This window comes from Phyllobates terribilis, unplaced genomic scaffold (assembly GCF_046119375.1).
Source record: "Phyllobates terribilis strain yellow unplaced genomic scaffold, ASM4611937v1 Scaffold_2__4_contigs__length_985480577, whole genome shotgun sequence".
Taxonomy (NCBI): Eukaryota; Metazoa; Chordata; class Amphibia; order Anura; family Dendrobatidae; genus Phyllobates; species Phyllobates terribilis.
In genome coordinates, this window is record NW_027362762.1 from 338,564,924 (window position 1) to 338,586,680 (window position 21,757).

Below are 21,757 nucleotides of genomic sequence, written 5' to 3' on the forward strand. Positions count from 1 at the left end.
ATAATAATTTGGAACGCAGTGTACATGTGCTTTTCCACAAAACACCAGTGGTTCACGTAGTGAATCTTACAGTTCTAACTTGCCAACCGTGGTCTGTATGGAGTTGTTCAATAAAGGGCCCAAAATTAAGATAACATAGATGGGAGAGGTCTCTATGAATAGGAATTCCTAAGTATTTGATACCCTGTGAGGGCCAGGCAAAGGGAAAGTTGGACTGGATGGAATCCTATATGGATTTGGGGAGGGAGACATCGAGGGCCTCAGACTTCGCTGCATTGATTTTAAAATTTTACCATGTAACAAAGTGATCTATTTCAGCCATAACAGCATGGATGGATATATGTGATTGAGTGATATATACTAGGACATCATCAGCAAATAGATAGCACTTGTACTCGGTGCCTCCCACCTCAATCCACCTAATATTGGGGTTATGGCGAATTGATGAGAGCAGGTGCTCCGTCACTAGGATGTATAAGAGAGGGGACAGAGGACATCACTGCCTTGTCCCATTGGTGATTGTGAAAGGTGATGAAAATGTTCTGACGCACCCCCTGGGCCTTGGGACACCCGGAGCCGGACCCTTTTTGGTGGATGCTGGTGGTTGTAGTCTTCGTGGCGGCGACCCGGTTCCGTGGCTCAGGGCGGTCAAACCAGTGGCGGAACTATTTATGTGGTTTTGATGTTTAAATGTCCGACTACGCCACCCGTGGATTGCGGTCAGAGTGAACCGCCGCTACAGGGCAGACCGCTGAGGCTGGTGTTGTGGGTGCAGCAGAGCGTAGCAGTATAGCCTCAGGGCAGTGTATGCGGAGGATGGGGGTGATGGTGCAGGGCAGCAGCAGTAACGACACGGAGTCAGTGATGCAGTTCAGGGCCTTTACTCACAGTTCTTATTATCCAGACCACGTCTGCAGGTAACGGCTGCCCACGTCGTACTGTGCTCACCAGGTGAGGGGCTCAGACAACTCCCAGATAACTTTGGAGCACTTCACAGGACCCCCTTTGTGTGTCCTTTGTCTGGCCTTTCTTACCAACACTTCTGTCCGGCTGCCTCGGGCCTCCTCTTGGTAAACTTGGCGCCAGTTTCCCTGACCCTATGTGGTGCCTTCCTAGCGGGTGTAGCGAGGGGCTGCGCCACATAAAATGTCAGAGCCTCCGGTTTCTAGCTGAGGGTCGTTTCCTGCCTCCACTAGTTCGGGGACCGGTCTCCCCCTTTGGCCTGACCCCTCCACGCAGGTGGATTCGGGCGTGCGGTGGCGACTCGCCCGTCCGCACCCCTGGGATCCCTTCATTCCTCGTTCCTGGAGCCTTCTCCGCTCCTCTTCCTTCCTTCTCCCTCTTCCAGGCCTGGGCCTCTGTTACTAGGCCCGCCTCCGGAGCAGAGCTCATGCAGAGCCCCTGCTCCCTGCCACTTCTGCTCAGACTTCTCTGCACTGAACTAAGATGGTGCCCACCTTTTATACTCCCTTCTCAATGCACCCAGGAACTGCTTCCTCCCTGCTCCTGCACTACAGGGTTCCCCTTCCTCAGTGTTCCCTCCCCCCACTCCAGCCAGGGACAGGGACTGTCGTGCCCATCTCAGGGGCATATTGGTCGCCCTGCCCCACGGCAATGTGGTGTAATGCATGCAGGTGTCGGGTCCTGATCCACACTCCATCCTTACCTGAGAGTGAGATATCACACCTCTGGGTGAGGTGCAATACGTCTGTAGCAACCGAGCCCTCAGGGTGCTACAGTTCCATTTATCTTCAGCCTAGGTGACGTATTGCGATACAGGGCCGTGATTTTGGCTATAAAAGGGTCCCCTAGACCCCTACCCCAAGCTTTTTAAGAGAATCATATATGGCGTGCCAGGAGACTCTATGGAATGCTTTCTCAGCATCCAACGAGAGTATCTAATTACAAATTTTTAACTGCATCTAGCCCAGGAAATACTTTGTGCCTAGTAGCAGTGTCTGCTAGTCAGCGGATTATCCCGGCTGTTAAGCAAGCTGCACCACCTGTAGTTTAGACACTTAATTTTTTCAAAGGAAATGCTTCGGGACCATGGGATACTTAGTGAAGAGCATCAGGAGGCACCCCAAGGCATAGGGGCTGGGACTGGCAGTAGGATGCCTTGCGGTGGACAGCCGAGCTCGATCCTTATAAAAGCTTTTTAACTGCAGCAGCTTTAGTGGACGCTACTGGAGCTGGAATTACCGCGGCTGCTGGCATGAGACTTGCCCTCCAATAGATCCTTGTAAATGGATTTAAAGTGTATTCATTCAAATTAGAGAGACAATTTAAATTAAAAAGCTTAGAGCTGCCTCCACCACAGGGGGGCTCGCTCGACCCACCAGCGGACAGGCACCAGTATTGGGAGAGGGGGGCTGGCCGTCAGGGTTCACCGCGGCTCTGGCACAAACCCGGCGACACGGAGGTGGCACGGGCAGGAGCGGACTGGCCGTGTCGGCTTCTCACTTTTTGGATTTTAGAAGGGCATGACATGCCTATATCTGTGTCTCCCCCTCCTTTTACTCCTCCACCTCTTTTATTTTCGCATGACTATATGTACTTGTCACTTTTCCATGTGTTAGTTATGTCTTCTGAGCAGTTTGTCAGCTTTTGGACACCTTTGAAGGTGTTTTCTATGTGTTTCTATGTGTTTTTGTTTGCCTGCCATTGGTTTTAACGGTGTTCGAAGGTGTTCGACGAACAGTTCGACGAACAGTTCGGCGAACACACGGGTGTTCGACGAACCGAACCGAACTCGAACACTACGGGGGTGGCTCAACACTAGTTACTATAGATTTTTTGGACTTTGCACTTTGAGATATACAAATACGTCTATATCACAAAAGTAATTAGTAGGTGAGGATCTTTGTGATATTTTGGGCACTATGCACTTTATGAAGCTGGTCTATATATCTATGCTATAAGAATATTATCTATATGGTGACTCCCAGAAATCGTGGACTTATTGTAATGTGGATCTGATATCCCTGCTCTCTACAAACAGATACCTGTATGTTTATTATTCCATTTTAATTTTTTAATTTTTTTTTTATATTTTAAGTATATCAGTATTTTATACATTCTTGTACAGGGACTATTGTCCTTGGAAGTGTGAATATATTAGTATTTTTGGAGATGTGTTGTTCTATACACAATTTGACATAGTGTATTAAAATTGTGAGTGAGCCCACTCCCTTGGATGAAAATTAAACCTACACATGAATGGTCTCAGGAGACTTTACTGTTGGTATGACACAGGACTCATAATAGTGCCCACCTTTCTTCTCACTCTACCATATATCTACAACAGTCTGAAGGGGGCTTTATCATAGAAAATAACATTACACCAGTCTTATGCAGTTCAATCCCTGTACATCCTGCAAAGTGTGCACATACCCTTAATGAGTAAATTAACCAAAAAGTAACATGAACTTTTCCTTGCAACCTTCACAGTATTGACGTGCTGTAACTTATATTAATCCTGTCATTTAGCCCCAGTGTTCAACTTGCTAAACCGCTCCTAAAACCAACCCCACCAAAAGAAGAAAAGAAGCATCAATCAGTATCTAGGAGAAGCAGACGGTCTGTGGTAAATCATTTCGGGTCCAGAACTCCCAGCGACAATGACTCCTTGGCAAGCAATGATGGCACAGATCGAGGTAGAGTACACTCATCACTGATAGCTCATACCTACTCCATAAAATGAAAGCCTGAAATCCCATTATTTGTTATTCATAGACTCGATACACTGTTCTATTCATTCATGCAGGTGACACGATTGGCTGCACTTTCTCATTTCTAGATTAGAGTTATTGTCCAATTTGACGTTCATTTTCATTTCCCTCATTCTTGGGGACTTCCAAGTTATACATTTTTTAGTGTCCTTCTGTCCATAATGTCTTAGCATAAAATGCCTCTTGGTTGAGAAAGTCTCTTGGGTCAGTGCTGGCAGAGTGAGGACCACATACACTAATTAAAACAGTCTCCTTTCTCTTTCATTTTGTCAGAATTTGATCTTGTGAAGGGATATAACTGGGAATGGTAAATAGGGCATAGCTCCTTATTTATTACATTGAATCTGTGAGCAGGTTTTTGCTGCCTCACCTGAGAACAGCATAATGTAGGAAAAGAGACCCTGAATCCAATGATGTAGCACTTAGATTACTGGGTTCAGCAGTTCTGACACAGTCACAGTTACTTATTTTCATGTGTATGAATGATTTATGAGGTAAAAATTAAAACAACGGTCAGCCTTGTGATATACCATTCATGATGTGTTTTCTGCCAGTTGGTGAAATTATCATATCTGTGCCAACATACAGTGCTGCTTACCCATACATCGCCTTTGTCTATATTAATTCATGTACCTCAGAGTTTTCATATTTGTTTTTTTGAGTGTAAGTGCCCACGATGCAGAAATGCTGCATATTTTTTCCGCTTCTGCCTTGCAGGAAAAATGCATGCAGTTTTTACATGCGTTTTTCCTGCCAGGTAGAAGCGTTTGTCAAGCGTTTTTGCATGCATTTCTGCATGCGGGTTATCAAGCGCTTTTCCAAATGATTTTAGCATCACTTGGAAAAGTGCTTGACAACTTGGTCTCACTATAACCGGCATGGATTTACATAGTGTGACCAAGTAATAGTTAAAAAAAAAAAGAATAAGAATGGTAAAAAATAAAAAATAAAGATTATACTTACCTTCCGATGGCCCCCGGTGTTTTCTCTGCTCCGTCCGGTCTGTTGTATGGGTCGCGGTGGTGTGAAAGGACCTGCCATGACGTCATTTAGTCATGTGACAGGTCACACGACCGCTGACGTCGATGGTCGCGTGACCTGTCACATGACTCAATGACGTCATGGCAGGTCCTTTCACACCACCGCGACCCATACAACAGACCATTTTGCTCAGTTCCAGCTGCTGCCGAAGCAAATTTCAGCTGCTCGTTGGTGGTGCTGTGTGTTAGACCCCAACTGATCTCATACTGATGACCTTTTCTGTACACCTCAGTGAATAGGTCATCAGTATGTCAGACCCAGACAACACCTTTAACCAGACAGAAAATGAGGTAAGGTTTGACACATTTGTATAAACCACTTTTTTAACTTTTTAAATTATTATTTTTTCAATAGGTTCCCATTAAAAGGGTTTTCCTAGACTAGTTTATTATTTTACTAAGGGCCTAAGAACTAACAGGCAGGTAGCTGATAACTACCTTCCTGTTCTACCTGGCACCAACTCAGAGCGGCCACGGACCACTCCTGCCTGCTTCTCTGCAGCTTCACATCAACAGAGCAGTTCTTTCTCTTCCGGGCTGCTCTGTTGATGGAGTGTGACTGCCGACGTAATTTTAATTAACAGCTGGCTTCCTGCAATTTAGGCAGTGGGGAGACAGCTGTCACTCAGCATGACATCAGCAGTCACACCCCGTCAACAGAGCAGAACCGAAGAGAAGCAATTGCTCTGTGACGTCAGCGGAAGTCACAAAGTCGGCGTTAGGAGCAGTCTGTGAGCATTCTTTGCCGGCTCAGATTGGGCAGATAGTTAGCAAATACCTGCCTATTAGTTCTTTGGCCAATAGTAAAAATAAATAAAATAGTATCAGATAATCCCTTTAAAAATTTTGGACCATTCGTCTTCTACAGCATCTACATATTACAGTACATAGCTAATGGCAAAACGAGTTTGCCGTCTGACAAGATCTTTGATGGGTTTCACTGCTGTGTCTGTATCTCTTATCTCACGTCTTAACTCTTCTGAGCTCATTTGACCAGATGGTTAAATCATAAATTGAGCTCTGTGACTTATTTAATTGTGAACTTATTTTTCAATGGCTTATATGCTGTGATACATAGATGATGCAGAAGCCAAATGAAGGAACATTTTTATTGAAACCCTACTGAAAAAATTGCTTTACAGCAAAAAATAAACGTATTTAAAGGGGTTTTCCCACAAACAAAAGTTAATTTTAGTAAATGGCTGTGTCCAGACATTACAGCAGGGGATCACAGCTGAATCTTTCTTTGAAGTAAAACATTGTTTAAAAACAGGCAGTGAAATGTTTTGCCTCACAGAAAGAATCAGCTGTGATCCTGTGCTGTAATGTCTGTATACTCTTTTGCTTCCTTCCCTGCCCAGGAGATGTGGTATGATCAGACTATGTTCCTGTACGGTCAGACACAGACATTACACAGTGCACAGCAGGGGCACATTTATAAGATTATCTCAGCACAGGAACATTTTATTTAAACACATACAATTGTGGAACTTATTATTATTCCAAGATCTACTGATTAAAATCAACTTTCGTTCGTGGGAAAACCCCTTTAAGTAAAAACAAAGCAACTATATCCTCAGAGGTGTCTCTATCCTTTATATGAGGCTTAATTTTTCAATTTTTCAACTAATATATTACTTCAAGAAATGTCCTGAGTTAAGTCATATTTTATTCAAATTACTTTAAACTGTAAATAATAGAAAAGTCATATGTCAGTAGGAAATGTGCTATACTTTAGAGGATTGTTTTAACTTTGCAAAGTGCATACATGGAAATATATGTTTGTACTGAATTTATTACACATTTGTTATTTTATATTGTACCTCAGAGGACAGATAAAGGAAGTTGTCCTATCAGTGCCTTCATCAAAGGGAAGTTCTGGGTATACAGTAGATTTCTTGTTTTGCCTGCGTGGTTTAAAAGAACGTACTGAAAACCTGATACCTGTGATATTCCCAAGTCAAGAGCTGTTGGTACTAAAAAAAATACATTTGTTTAAAAAAAAAAAGTAAAACCATTTCAACACTCATCTGTATTTTGTATTAGGTGATAAGCAAATTTGCTTTGTATTTGAGGAGTCACAGAGATCAGGGGCTATAGCGCTGTCGTGTGAGATAATACTTAGGGTATGTTCACACATTGCGTTTTTTTATGCATTTTTTATGTAAAAAATTTCAGAAATCTCATGCACACGATTGTTTTTTTTTCCTGTCTGAATTGGAAAACTGCTTCATTTTTTTAACAGCATGTCAATTCTTTCAGCGTGTCTGCAGTGTTTTTTGACCATAAGAAAGCAATGAGTGCAAAAACCACACAAAAAATGCAACCATGCGTTTTCGCTGCTTGTTTTAGTGAATGAAACTAACTTTATTAAACATGTACCATAGACAAATGACAAATATAATCTGCAAGCAAAAACGCAGCAAAACATGCTTTTTGTAAGCAGCTTTTTTTTTATTGCCAAGAGAGCAGATTTTGACTGCAGCAAAAAAGCAACATGTGAACATAGCCTTAGTGAGTTTCCATTCTACAATTTCTACAATGTACAGTTTAGCTAGTTTCTAGCTCATCTTGTTCAATTTCTGCATTAATGACTCAAAATCAAAAGGCCATATTTATCAAGCTACCGTATATACACCAGAATTCTGGCATAAATTGCGATCTAAAAACTGTCTTTCTTGACTTGCATCATATTTATTTTATGTTTCAGACACGTAAATAAGATGCAAATTATATTCATGGGGCGTGATCTCAAGGAATGTGGTTGCATAAAAGGGCATTGCCTGCCTTTCAGTACTATGCACCAAAATTTTGGTGCAAATTTCTGGCACAAAGTAAGGCAACTAATAGGTGGTGTAAAGTCAGATTAAACTATTAAAATACGCCATATTTATTAAACAGCATGAACCACTTTGACAAATCTGGTGCATTTTAAGACTATTTAGTCTAAGTTTACACTGTCTAAAAATATTGATAACTCTGCCCATTGTATTTAATAGACTCGAAGCATTGCCATAATGAATATATTCTGAGATGCTAAAACGTAGGCTAATGTTAGCAGCAAACAAGAGCCTTTTCAGCCGACCTCCCGATGTCACATTGCAATCTGTGAAGGAGTTGTTTGCATTTAATTAGGAATTTGCTGTGCCTATTAATGGCAAACATTGTAGAATGTACACCATTCTTGTTATGACTGTAATTTATTTTAAGCTATATGCATCTTTCTATTATGTAGTCTGCAATAAATTGTTTGCATTCGCTCGGGCAGACTAGTGACTTCTTATAAAATGATACAGATTTTACACAATGTAGATGTTGAAAAACAGTTTAGAATGATAACTTAAAGAGGTTGTCCACTACTTTTAACATTGATGGCCTATCCTTAAGATGGCGGTGTGGGTGCAACCCCGGCACCCCTGCCAATCAGCTGTTCCTGGTGTCGGCTTCTGGAACTGCTCAGTTACAAAGCTTCACTGCTCAGCTCTGTCTACTCTATAGTTGCCATGGGTGGGTACTGCCTTTCTGCCCCCTATTCAAATCAATATGGGGCGGATGTGCAGTACCCGGCCGCGGTCACTATTCTGTCGAAAGAGCTGCGCCATGCAGTTCAGTATCTGAGCAGTTCCGGCTTCTGCAGAAACTGGTATCAGCTGAACAAACCCCATCAATCAGACATAGGTCATCAATCTTAAGGATACATCATCAATGTTAAAGTAGTGGACAGCCTCTTTAAATACCAGTAGGCCTAGTTGGATGGGTCTACCACCCTACCGGAGGGATCTTCTTTGTGAGCCCAGACTCAATGATGGTTCTCACATGTCCAGCATTACAAGGTGGCTTCATAACCCATCTCTAGTGTCTATTTCTTACATATTCTGTCCCAAATAATATTTAAGAATTTATTGATTTATCCTTATTAAGGATTTATTGATATATTCTGTCAGTTTAGCATTGTGTAAAAATGAAGATTCGCGCCTCAGCATACTTTCCTTTGTTAGATCAAAGAAATGGCATGCAATTAGGGACTATACTTATACTGATTGTTTGGTACGGTTATGTGTGCATCTTGATCCCAGTAACAAAAATAATGCAAAAATGAAATTATCTTTGCTAATATCCCATCATCTGTGTGTAATGTCATCTGTGTCTTCTGTTTTCTTTTTATATAAATTAAAGAAGTAAAGGAATGAAATGAGATAACACTATGATATAATAATGATCTCTATTCATAGCTGTTGGTTTCACCCAACCTGTGTGTCCTAACAGCAACACCTAAAGTGAGGGTCTTCCATATGTTAGATTCCTGGTGGGATTAAATGTAATGTTTATTGTCAATTAATCATCCTCTTATTTGATCCAATGGCATTAAAAATATATAAAGAATTCTGCAATATGTGCTAAAGAGCTCGTCCAATTTCTCCCCTTCCTTTTGTATACTTTTGATCAGAGCTCATTTTAGCTGTAAAGCAAAGGAGACCGGGCACTCTTCTCACAAGACTCATCTTCTTAGAACAACTCTGCCTTCTTGCTGACTTACAGAAAAAAATGGAAGGGATCATTATTATTCCTGTGATCTGTGCAAGATTTTTACAAGTTGGGTTGTATATATATACACACACAGTACAGACCAAAAGTTTGGACACACCTTCTCATTTAAAGATTTTTCTGTATTTTCATGACTATGAAAATTGTACATTCACACTGAAGGCATCAAAACTATGAATTAACACATGTGGAATTATATACTTAGCAAAAAAGTGTGAAACAACTGAAAATATGTCTTATATTCTAGGTTCTTCAAAGTAGCCACCTTTTCCTTTAATGACTGCTTTGCACACTCTTGGCATTCTTTTGATGAGCTTCAAGAGGTAGTCACCGGAAATGGTCTTCCAACAATCTTGAAGGAGTTCCCAGAGATGCTTAGCACTTGTTGGCCCTTTTGCCTTCACTCTGCGCTCCAGCTCACCCCAAACCATCTCCATAGGGTTCAGGTCTGGTGACTGTGGAGGCCAGGTCATCTGGTGTAGCACGCCATCACTCTCCTTCTTGGTCAAATAGCCCTTACACAGCCTGGAGGTGTGTTTGGGGTCATTGTCCTGTTGTAAAATAAATGATGGTCCAACTAAACGCAAACCGGATGGAATAGCATGCCGCTGCAAGATGCTGTGGTAGCCATACTGGTTCAGTATGCCTTCAATTTTGAATAAATCCCCAACAGTGTCACCAGCAAAGCACCCCCACACCATCACACCTCCTCCTCCATGCTTCACGGTGGGAACCAGGCATGTAGAGTCCATCCGTTCACCTTTTCTGCGTCGCACAAAGACACGATGGTTGGAACCAAAGATCTCAAATTTGAACTCATCAGACCAAAACACAGATTTCCACTGGTCTAATGTCCATTCCTTGTGTTCTTTAGCCCAAAAAAGTCTCTTCTGCTTGTTGCCTGTCCTTAGCAGTGGTTTCCTAGCAGCTATTTTACCATGAAGGCCTGCTGCACAAAGTCTCCTCTTAACAGTTGTTGAAGAGATGTGTCTGCTGCTAGAACTCTGTGTGCCATTGACCTGGTCTCTAATCTGAGCTGCTGTTAACCTGCGATTTCTGACGCTGGTGACTCGGATAAACTTATCCTCAGAAGCAGAGGTGACTCTTGGTCTTCCTTTCCTGGGGCGGTCCTCATGTGAGCCAGTTTCTTTGTAGCGCTTGATGGTTTTTGCAACTGCACTTGGGGACACTTTTAAAGTTCTCCCAATTTTTTGCACTGACTGACCTTCATTTCTTAAAGTAATGATGGCCACTCATTTTTCTTTACTTAGCTGCTTTTTTCTTGCCATAATACAAATTCTAACAGTCTATTCAGTAGGACTATCAGCTGTGTATCCACCAGACTTCTGCAGAACACAACTGATAGTCCCAACCCCATTTATAAGGCAAGAAATCCCACTAATTAAACCTGGCAGGGCACACCTGTGAAGTGAAAACCTTTTCCGGTGACTACCTCTTGAAGCTCATCAAGAGAATGCCAAGAGTGTGCAAAGCAGTCATCAAAGCAAAAGGTGGCTACTTTGAAGAACCTAGAATATAAGACATATTTTCAGTTGTTTCACACTTTTTTGTTAAGTATATAATTCCACAGGTGTTAATTCATAGTTTTGATGCCTTCAGTGTGAATGTACAATTTTCATAGTCATGAAAATACAGAAAAATCTTTAAATGAGATGTGTCCAAACTTTTGGTCTGTACTGTATATATTGATAAATGCAATGCAATCATTTTAGATACTCCTTTAATCCCTATGTTAAATAACTTGTTGATAATTTGCTGAAATCTGTCTAATGAATCAGCATTAGAAACAATTTTACATTGATAACTTGCTAAACATGCTGGCAATGAGTTGATTCTGGGACATCCATCATCTCGCCCTATTATTCTGGTACTGTTGTGATTTTGCTGTTGTCGTTGTGCATACATTTAGGTCTATGGACACCTAAGTTTCTTCTCTCTTTTCCTAAGTGGTATTTTTTTCAGGTGAATAATACATTTTCTACAACAGTGACATTTCTACACCAAACTTGTAACATAGAAAAGTATACACTACAATCTTCAAAAAATTATTGAATTAGAATAAACTGATTAGAAACATTATAAAACCTACTAATATGTAACAAATCTTGAACAATAAATGTATGTTTTGTTATAAACTGTTGTCCAATTCTATACCCTGACATACTGCTTTTTATTGAATGTTTCGGATATATACAACCGTGTGTCTATAAAGTTGCATATGTCTGCTATTTATGCCCATAAAAAAGTAACTACAGCTGTGATTTTCAATACAATTGAAGAAAATGTATACAGACATATGCCAACGAAAGTATTCCTATAGATCACTATTTGTGTATATGTATAGATAATAAATCTCTACGGTCACATAAGATGTATATGTTAGATGAGAGAATTTCCTATACAGAAAAATTGAAAATGTGGTGCATATTATGTCTATAATACAGATGCTAAAATGTAGTTATATTATGGAATTCTGAAATTGGTCTAAGAATCTATATATTTTTTTCTATAATGAAGAGAAAAAAATATTTGATATCCAGATTTTAAGGGACTGACCTGGCCAGGTGGATTTTTTAAGCCGTAGGTCAGCAGCACAGACAAGAAGGGATGAAGCAGCACATTATGTCTTTCCAGATAGCCGGAGGATCAATGAGGACCCGGACAATGTGGTATGCAGGATGGCAGACAGACAGATGGGGAAGGAAGCACCAGATGAAGCTGAGTCAGATGTGAGATATACACACAGGATCAGTAGATCTATAGGCATTCCGCAACAAGCAGCAGGCATATGGTTAATAGCAAGAAAGTGATGTAATGGCAACTGGTTCTTGCTTACAGAGATGTAGTTACACACAGGAGAAATACACAAATAGACAGTATTGTATCTGTATTATAAACCATAAGTCTGCAAATCATTTGCATACAGGAACTTTTAGCAAATGAATGGTTAACAGCAGGATAGTGGTGAAGTAATGGCAGTTGGTTCATATTTGCAGAGGTGAAAATTACACATAAAGAAGAGAAATAAACTTGAAACTAGCTTGCTGTGATTCTTTTCCTTGATTGCTGTCACTGAGGTGTGAACAGCACCTGGAACAATTGGTAATGTGGAAACTTAAATTGCAAAGATAGGTGTGGACTAGTGTTGAGTGAGTATGTTCTATTAACCCTTTCGCCAAGTATGCTCGGGCCGAGCTCCAAGTATTTACAGCTGCTCGGTGATATGGTTGACCCGTGTGCATGATTTGCGACTGTTTGACAGTTTTATTACATGTGAGGAATGTCTATTTCTTACACATTCCTCACATGTAATAAAACTGTCAAGCAGTTGCAAATCATGCACACGGGAGTGATTCAACCATATCACCGAGCAGCTATAAATACTCGGAGCTCGGCCCGAGCATACTCGGACAGAAGATACTCGCTCAACCCTAGTGTGGACTACACTTGGGAAATCTAGACTGAGTTTAAAAATAAACACTGGTAATTGAACGAAAGTCAGAAGTAGCAGGAGATAATTTGGTACCTGGCTAGAACTTGACCAAAGTGAAAAATGAAGCAACTCCCGACAAGCACATTTTTGCTGAGAGCAAAGCAATCTCAATACTTAGACAGCACATGACTGCCTTGAAAGGCTTTGCGTGATGATGTCAGAGGTGTTTGCTGGGTTACAACAGTAACCCAGCATGGACCAGCACAAAGAGAACAACCATTAAGGAAGGAAACTAGGCTTGGCTTCTGAGCTGGTACAGGTGAGTAACATCAGGCACTCAAATTGAGCAAAATTATTTGCAGAGCACTGGTCAAGGATTTCCCACAGGACCTACTATTGAGAAGATGGACTGGGGATGCCAACGGGTAAGAGGAGGTTCACAGGCTCTAGTCTGGCAGTCATGGACTATCAATTTAGCCTCTAGGGTGCTGCATATAATTTTGCTAGACAATGTGAACTGAGGTCTAAGATGGCAGACATACAAGAAACAGAGGCATTTTCACACTAGCAAAAAAGAAGCAAGACAAAAATATATCTCATACCCTACCATAATTATATATAAATGTAAAGCAAAGTTGCATAATAAATATAGGGTACTTAGTGAACTATTTTTGATCAAAAAAAGTATACAAGCCGTCCCACCAGCGGCAAGGTGACCCTAAATTGGGACGGTACCTATACTGCCTATATTAAAAACCTTACTGTATATCAAAGTTGAAATAATGCATATAAAAGGGTAGACAAATAGGACCGGGTCCCAACTCCAGACCACCCAGGCCCGTGGTAAGCTACATATATACCAATCAGCTCAACAAAGGGCATGCCACACCCTTAAATTGCACAGAATGCAAACAAGTCAAAAAACCAGACAATGTGAACTGAGGTCTAAGATGGCAGACATACAAGAAACAGAGGCATGTTCACACTAGCAAAAAAGAAGCAAGACAAAAATATATCTCATACCCTACCATAATTATATATAAATGTAAAGCAAAGTTGCATAATAAATATAGGGTACTTAGTGAACTATTTTTGATCAAAAAAAGTATACAAGCCGTCCCACCAGCGGCAAGGTGACCCTAAATTGGGACGGTACCTATACTGCCTATATTAAAAACCTTACTGTATATCAAAGTTGAAATAATGCATATAAAAGGGTAGACAAATAGGACCGGGTCCCAACTCCAGACCACCCAGGCCCGTGGTAAGCTACATATATACCAATCAGCTCAACAAAGGGCATGCCACACCCTTAAATTGCACAGAATGCAAACAAGTCAAAAAACCAGACAATGTGAACTGAGGTCTAAGATGGCAGACATACAAGAAACAGAGGCATGTTCACACTAGCAAAAAAGAAGCAAGACAAAAATATATCTCATACCCTACCATAATTATATATAAATGTAAAGCAAAGTTGCATAATAAATATAGGGTACTTAGTGAACTATTTTTGATCAAAAAAAGTATACAAGCCGTCCCACCAGCGGCAAGGTGACCCTAAATTGGGACGGTACCTATACTGCCTATATTAAAAACCTTACTGTATATCAAAGTTGAAATAATGCATATAAAAGGGTAGACAAATAGGACCGGGTCCCAACTCCAGACCACCCAGGCCCGTGGTAAGCTACATATATACCAATCAGCTCAACAAAGGGCATGCCACACCCTTAAATTGCACAGAATGCAAACAAGTCAAAAAACCAGACAATGTGAACTGAGGTCTAAGATGGCAGACATACAAGAAACAGAGGCATGTTCACACTAGCAAAAAAGAAGCAAGACAAAAATATATCTCATACCCTACCATAATTATATATAAATGTAAAGCAAAGTTGCATAATAAATATAGGGTACTTAGTGAACTATTTTTGATCAAAAAAAGTATACAAGCCGTCCCACCAGCGGCAAGGTGACCCTAAATTGGGACGGTACCTATACTGCCTATATTAAAAACCTTACTGTATATCAAAGTTGAAATAATGCATATAAAAGGGTAGACAAATAGGACCGGGTCCCAACTCCAGACCACCCAGGCCCGTGGTAAGCTACATATATACCAATCAGCTCAACAAAGGGCATGCCACACCCTTAAATTGCACAGAATGCAAACAAGTCAAAAAACCAGACAATGTGAACTGAGGTCTAAGATGGCAGACATACAAGAAACAGAGGCATGTTCACACTAGCAAAAAAGAAGCAAGACAAAAATATATCTCATACCCTACCATAATTATATATAAATGTAAAGCAAAGTTGCATAATAAATATAGGGTACTTAGTGAACTATTTTTGATCAAAAAAAGTATACAAGCCGTCCCACCAGCGGCAAGGTGACCCTAAATTGGGACGGTACCTATACTGCCTATATTAAAAACCTTACTGTATATCAAAGTTGAAATAATGCATATAAAAGGGTAGACAAATAGGACCGGGTCCCAACTCCAGACCACCCAGGCCCGTGGTAAGCTACATATATACCAATCAGCTCAACAAAGGGCATGCCACACCCTTAAATTGCACAGAATGCAAACAAGTCAAAAAAACAGACAATGTGAACTGAGGTCTAAGATGGCAGACATACAAGAAACAGAGGCATGTTCACACTAGCAAAAAAGAAGCAAGACAAAAATATATCTCATACCCTACCATAATTATATATAAATGTAAAGCAAAGTTGCATAATAAATATAGGGTACTTAGTGAACTATTTTTGATCAAAAAAAGTATACAAGCCGTCCCACCAGCGGCAAGGTGACCCTAAATTGGGACGGTACCTATACTGCCTATATTAAAAACCTTACTGTATATCAAAGTTGAAATAATGCATATAAAAGGGTAGACAAATAGGACCGGGTCCCAACTCCAGACCACCCAGGCCCGTGGTAAGCTACATATATACCAATCAGCTCAACAAAGGGCATGCCACACCCTTAAATTGCACAGAATGCAAACAAGTCAAAAAACCAGACAATGTGAACTGAGGTCTAAGATGGCAGACATACAAGAAACAGAGGCATGTTCACACTAGCAAAAAAGAAGCAAGACAAAAATATATCTCATACCCTACCATAATTATATATAAATGTAAAGCAAAGTTGCATAATAAATATAGGGTACTTAGTGAACTATTTTTGATCAAAAAAAGTATACAAGCCGTCCCACCAGCGGCAAGGTGACCCTAAATTGGGACGGTACCTATACTGCCTATATTAAAAACCTTACTGTATATCAAAGTTGAAATAATGCATATAAAAGGGTAGACAAATAGGACCGGGTCCCAACTCCAGACCACCCAGGCCCGTGGTAAGCTACATATATACCAATCAGCTCAACAAAGGGCATGCCACACCCTTAAATTGCACAGAATGCAAACAAGTCAAAAAACCAGACAATGTGAACTGAGGTCTAAGATGGCAGACATACAAGAAACAGAGGCATGTTCACACTAGCAAAAAAGAAGCAAGACAAAAATATATCTCATACCCTACCATAATTATATATAAATGTAAAGCAAAGTTGCATAATAAATATAGGGTACTTAGTGAACTATTTTTGATCAAAAAAAGTATACAAGCCGTCCCACCAGCGGCAAGGTGACCCTAAATTGGGACGGTACCTATACTGCCTATATTAAAAACCTTACTGTATATCAAAGTTGAAATAATGCATATAAAAGGGTAGACAAATAGGACCGGGTCCCAACTCCAGACCACCCAGGCCCGTGGTAAGCTACATATATACCAATCAGCTCAACAAAGGGCATGCCACACCCTTAAATTGCACAGAATGCAAACAAGTCAAAAAACCAGACAATGTGAACTGAGGTCTAAGATGGCAGACATACAAGAAACAGAGGCATGTTCACACTAGCAAAAAAGAAGCAAGACAAAAATATATCTCATACCCTACCATAATTATATATAAATGTAAAGCAAAGTTGCATAATAAATATAGGGTACTTAGTGAACTATTTTTGATCAAAAAAAGTATACAAGCCGTCCCACCAGCGGCAAGGTGACCCTAAATTGGGACGGTACCTATACTGCCTATATTAAAAACCTTACTGTATATCAAAGTTGAAATAATGCATATAAAAGGGTAGACAAATAGGACCGGGTCCCAACTCCAGACCACCCAGGCCCGTGTTTGACAGTTTTATTACATGTGAGGAATGTCTATTTCTTACACATTCCTCACATGTAATAAAACTGTCAAGCAGTTGCAAATCATGCACATGGGAGTGATTCAACCATATCACCGAGCAGCTATAAATACTCGGAGCTCGGCCCGAGCATACTCGGACAGAAGATACTCGCTCAACCCTAGTGTGGACTACACTTGGGAAATCTAGACTGAGTTTAAAAATAAACACTGGTAATTGAACGAAAGTCAGAAGTAGCAGGAGATAATTTGGTACCTGGCTAGAACTTGACCAAAGTGAAAAATGAAGCAACTCCCGACAAGCACATTTTTGCTGAGAGCAAAGCAATCTCAATACTTAGACAGCACATGACTGCCTTGAAAGGCTTTGCGTGATGATGTCAGAGGTGTTTGCTGGGTTACAACAGTAACCCAGCATGGACCAGCACAAAGAGAACAACCATTAAGGAAGGAAACTAGGCTTGGCTTCTGAGCTGGTACAGGTGAGTAACATCAGGCACTCAAATTGAGCAAAATTATTTGCAGAGCACTGGTCAAGGATTTCCCACAGGACCTACTATTGAGAAGATGGACTGGGGATGCCAACGGGTAAGAGGAGGTTCACAGGCTCTAGTCTGGCAGTCATGGACTATCAATTTAGCCTCTAGGGTGCTGCATATAATTTTGCTAATACCTATAGGCTCCCAAGTAGAGATGAGCGAACCCAAACTTAGAAGTTCCGTTGCAGGGAGAGAGAGAGATTTTTTTCTTACCCCGGCGCAGAGTTCAGGTCCCCATGGTTTTCAATGGTGTTCTGGTTCAAGTTCAGGTACAGTTCTGGTACCCGAACTGAATTTTGGAATAAAGTTCAGGTTGGGTACCAGAACCAGAACTTCCACGGATCAGCTCATCCCTACTCCCAAGCAATTTTAGTTAGACTGCAGGAGCTTAAAGGGAACCATAGACAGCATGAATCAGAGTCCAACTCCATTATTGCAAATTTGTATGTTTCACTCTGAATTCTTTGCTCTGCTGATGGAGATCCAAAAGAATGGTCCAGGATACAAAGTAAACTTGATGCGGTTTTATTATCAACGCGTTTCGAAGTCTTCAGACTTCTTCATCTAGATATAACCACATGTTAACCGCATCAAGTCTACTTTGTATCCTGTAGGAAAAGCAAATCCCGGCACTCACGTGTTGATGATTAGTTCATTTATTCCACAACTCACAAAAAGACGTTTCAGCCTGTCCAAGGCTTTTTTCAATTGGACAGGCTGAAACTTTTTTTTGTGAGTTGTGGAATAAACGAACTAATCATCAACACGTGAGTGCCGGGATTTGCTTTTCCTACAGACATTGTTTTCCACGTGCACAACCCTAGCTACACGGAGTGCCGACTATTTTCTCTTGATACTTTGTATCCTGGACCATTCTTTTGGATCTCCATCAGCAGCGCAGATGACCCACCTATTGTTTCTATTCTGGCATTTCAACGTTTTTATAACCTGTGGGACTGTAGCAGCTGAGAAATATAAGCTTCATCGTTGTTGTGTGATACACAACTTTACCAGGTGAACAATTCCCTGCACCTTATTCTCCTTTATTATCGGATAAGACCATATTGCTCTTTTTGCTCCTCACGTTTTTTCCTGATCTCTGAATGCTTTGGCGTGTTAGAAGAAACATCGTCATCATCACCTGACAGGTTTTCTTTAAAACAGTGATGACAAAAAACATTGTTGCTGAATTAAGACCTGTTAAAATTAAGTGAGCTGTCATTAACGGGTAACAATTCTTCAGTATTCAACCAATGGAAAATTAGATTATTGCATTATTGAATATAGACATTTCGTGAATAGGGCATAAAACGGCAATATTGACACAAATGTCCATATGCAGTAATTCTACTTGTGCATGGACATTGAAATATTCAGTCAAGTTGTAATGAATCACCAGTGCTTGTATGTTGAAATCTTTAAGAGATACTGTACATTAGATGCACACATTCATATCTGTGCCCTGCAGATTGTGCACTGTATCACTTAAACCTTTCTCTGTTGTGAAAGTCCTCTATTGTGAAAAGCCTTTGTATGCTGGAACCCAATTTTTACACAAGAGAATCAGAATACAGACTTATAGCTCCTGTATCATCATATTTTCATGCAAGTATGCTTCAGGCTTCTGCATTATTCATGTCATTTGGATTGGGCAAAGAGGCATTATCTTCATCAACCAGCTAGGTCTGAAGTACTACGGAATATCTCATACAGCTTCTATTGTCACATCTCTCGGCTAAATTATATCATCTGTATTGAAAAGATGCCTTAAAGGTGGAAATTAGATAAAAGGCAAAGTTTGTAATTACAGTGACTGTTGCTACATCAAATATGCAAAATATAAAGACATATGAAATGACTAAACCATTATGAAACAATGGAAAAGAAAGGATTCTCCGGTGCCAGTCACTTGTGGCTCTGTGTAGCTCTGTCTTAAGAGCTTTTGTCAACGAAGTTCCCTTGGCTTCTCATCTGTCATTGTCATTTTACTTTATTGCTATACCTTTTTACTGGTTAGGCTCTTTTCACATATGCATTTTGCAAATCAGTTTCTCTTGTCCCATTCAGGTATGAACAACCGTAAAAAAAAATAAAAAATGAGTATATATAAATAACATAGGGTACTTAGCTAACGCTATTTTGGAAAAAAAAAAAAGCATTAAAGCCATCCCACCACGTCAAGGTGTACCCATCGGGATGGTCCTAACCTGTCTCTAGTATTAAAACCTTACCATGTGTCAAACAACGTCCATGTGAATAAAGGCAGAGCAGGACAGGGACAGACTGAGACACCCATCAAAAGGAAGCTGTACAGATGAAGTACTTAGCTCAAAAAGGGGAGTCACACCCCTGTTTGTACAAAATACAAGAGATAACAGCAAAACCAAAAAACTGAGCTGGACTGTAAGCTAGTATACATGTAAAGTGTAAGCGCAAGTCCACACTCTGGTCATTTCATTAGACAAAGGCCAAGAAAAAAAATACTACCTTATTAGTAGTTTTTACTTACCAAAACTGATACCTTATTCAGTTGGATTTTGATGGCACTGACATTTATTTAAAAAAAAATACTATTTTTTGTCAGAATAGAAAAATGTAGCAGGGTACATTTTATGTCAAGTAAAAAAAACTGTATGGATTTTGTTTTGCAGAAAGTAGTGAAGGTGAACAGTATTTCCTAAACATAATGATAGGTGGCAGTGCGTTGTTTGGCTTGCTGATAGATGGCAAGGCGTTGATGTCATGTTGCCCTGTAGATGTGGACCCTGTTTGTACCTAAAGTTAATTAAAGTTGCATTGCAGTAAACATGTTGTACGGTTTCTATCTGCTGTGACTTTATAGTATATTCTCTTATCATGTACATGTAACTGCTATATATGGGACAGTGTTACAATAGAATAATAAGTCTGCTTCCACTGGGTATTTGAACCACACATACAAGGCATATAAAGAAGAAATATATATTTTCTGTCTTGGTCACAGTTATAATATGGAAGTGAAATAGTAGAAATGATTGTTTCACTTCTTTTCTGAATATTGGGTCAATATTAGGCAATCTATTAATATCATAAGGCACAAACTAAAAGAGCTCCTTGGCCAGCTGGTAAGCTGTACGAGGGGGTTCCTAAAAAAACACGAGAATTACTTGTTAATTTTTTTTATTTAAAATAGGATAACATCTTGAAATCATTAATCTTCAGAATACTCTTCATTAGATGATATGCACTTGTCCCAACGTTTTTTCCACTGTTCAAAACTTTTTTTATATTCTTCTGAACTAATGCTGTTAAGTGCCTCCAGCTATTTTTTCTTAACCTCTTCAACATCCTGGAAACCGCTTTTCTTTTTAGTTTTCTCTTTATTCTTGGAAATTAGAAGAAATCGCAGTGGGCTAGGTCGTGCTAGAAAGGGGGGTGAGAAACCGTTGTCATGCCATTTTTTTGCCAAAAACTGGTTGATTTTCAACACTCTGTGGGCAGGCGCGGTGTCATGATGAAGCAGTCAGTCTGTTCAGGTCTGTTTTTCTCACTGCCTCACGCAATCGCTTCAGCACTTGCAGATAGTAATGGTGGTTCACTGGGGTGCCCTGAGGAAGAAATTCAATGTGAACAACTCTTTTGATGTTGAAAACAAGAAAAAAACAAACCATCACAGACTTCAAATTTGATTTCACTTGCTGTGCTTTTTTTGATCTGGGTGATGAAGCTATCTTCCACTGGCTGGACTGCTGTTTTGTTTCAGGATCATAGGTGTAACACCAAGATTCATCCCCTGTGGTGACTTTAGACAAAAAATCAAGGTCAGCCCCCATACTCGCCCGACCTAGCCCCCTGCGACTTTTTCTTATTCCCAAGAATGAAGAAAAACCTAAAGGGAAAGTTTTTTCAGGGCGCAGACAAGATTAAGAAAAAATAGCTGGAGGCACTTAACAGCATTAGTTCAGAGGAAAATAAAAAATGTTTCAAACAGTGGAAAAACCTTTGGGAAAAGTGTACACTCCCTGACAGAAGTTATGTCGCTTATCCATGTTATGTAAATAAAAGCTTATAACCTGACGTTAAATTCATCCATTGGTTTTATAAATTACTCTTTTGAAAGCTGAAACCCTCCCAAATTTGGTTTAGGTTAAGAATATAAATTGGCATCAATGCTGAAATATTGATCATTTAATGAACACAGAATGGTCAGATTTTGGCAAGACAAAAGTTTTGTCACCCACA

General features: G+C 40.2%; 1 protein-coding gene across 3 annotated transcripts in view; it reads left to right on the forward strand.

The window, feature by feature from the left end:
* Nucleotides 1-21,757, forward strand: part of VWA3B (von Willebrand factor A domain containing 3B) — a 267,553-nt gene that overhangs the window by 202,579 nt on the left and 43,217 nt on the right. For all 3 annotated transcript variants that reach the window (XM_073664562.1, XM_073664564.1, XM_073664563.1), the window contains exon 27: nt 3,490-3,656. In XM_073664562.1, the coding sequence (XP_073520663.1) occupies nt 3,490-3,656 (167 nt within the window). The remainder of the gene's footprint in view (nt 1-3,489; nt 3,657-21,757) is intronic.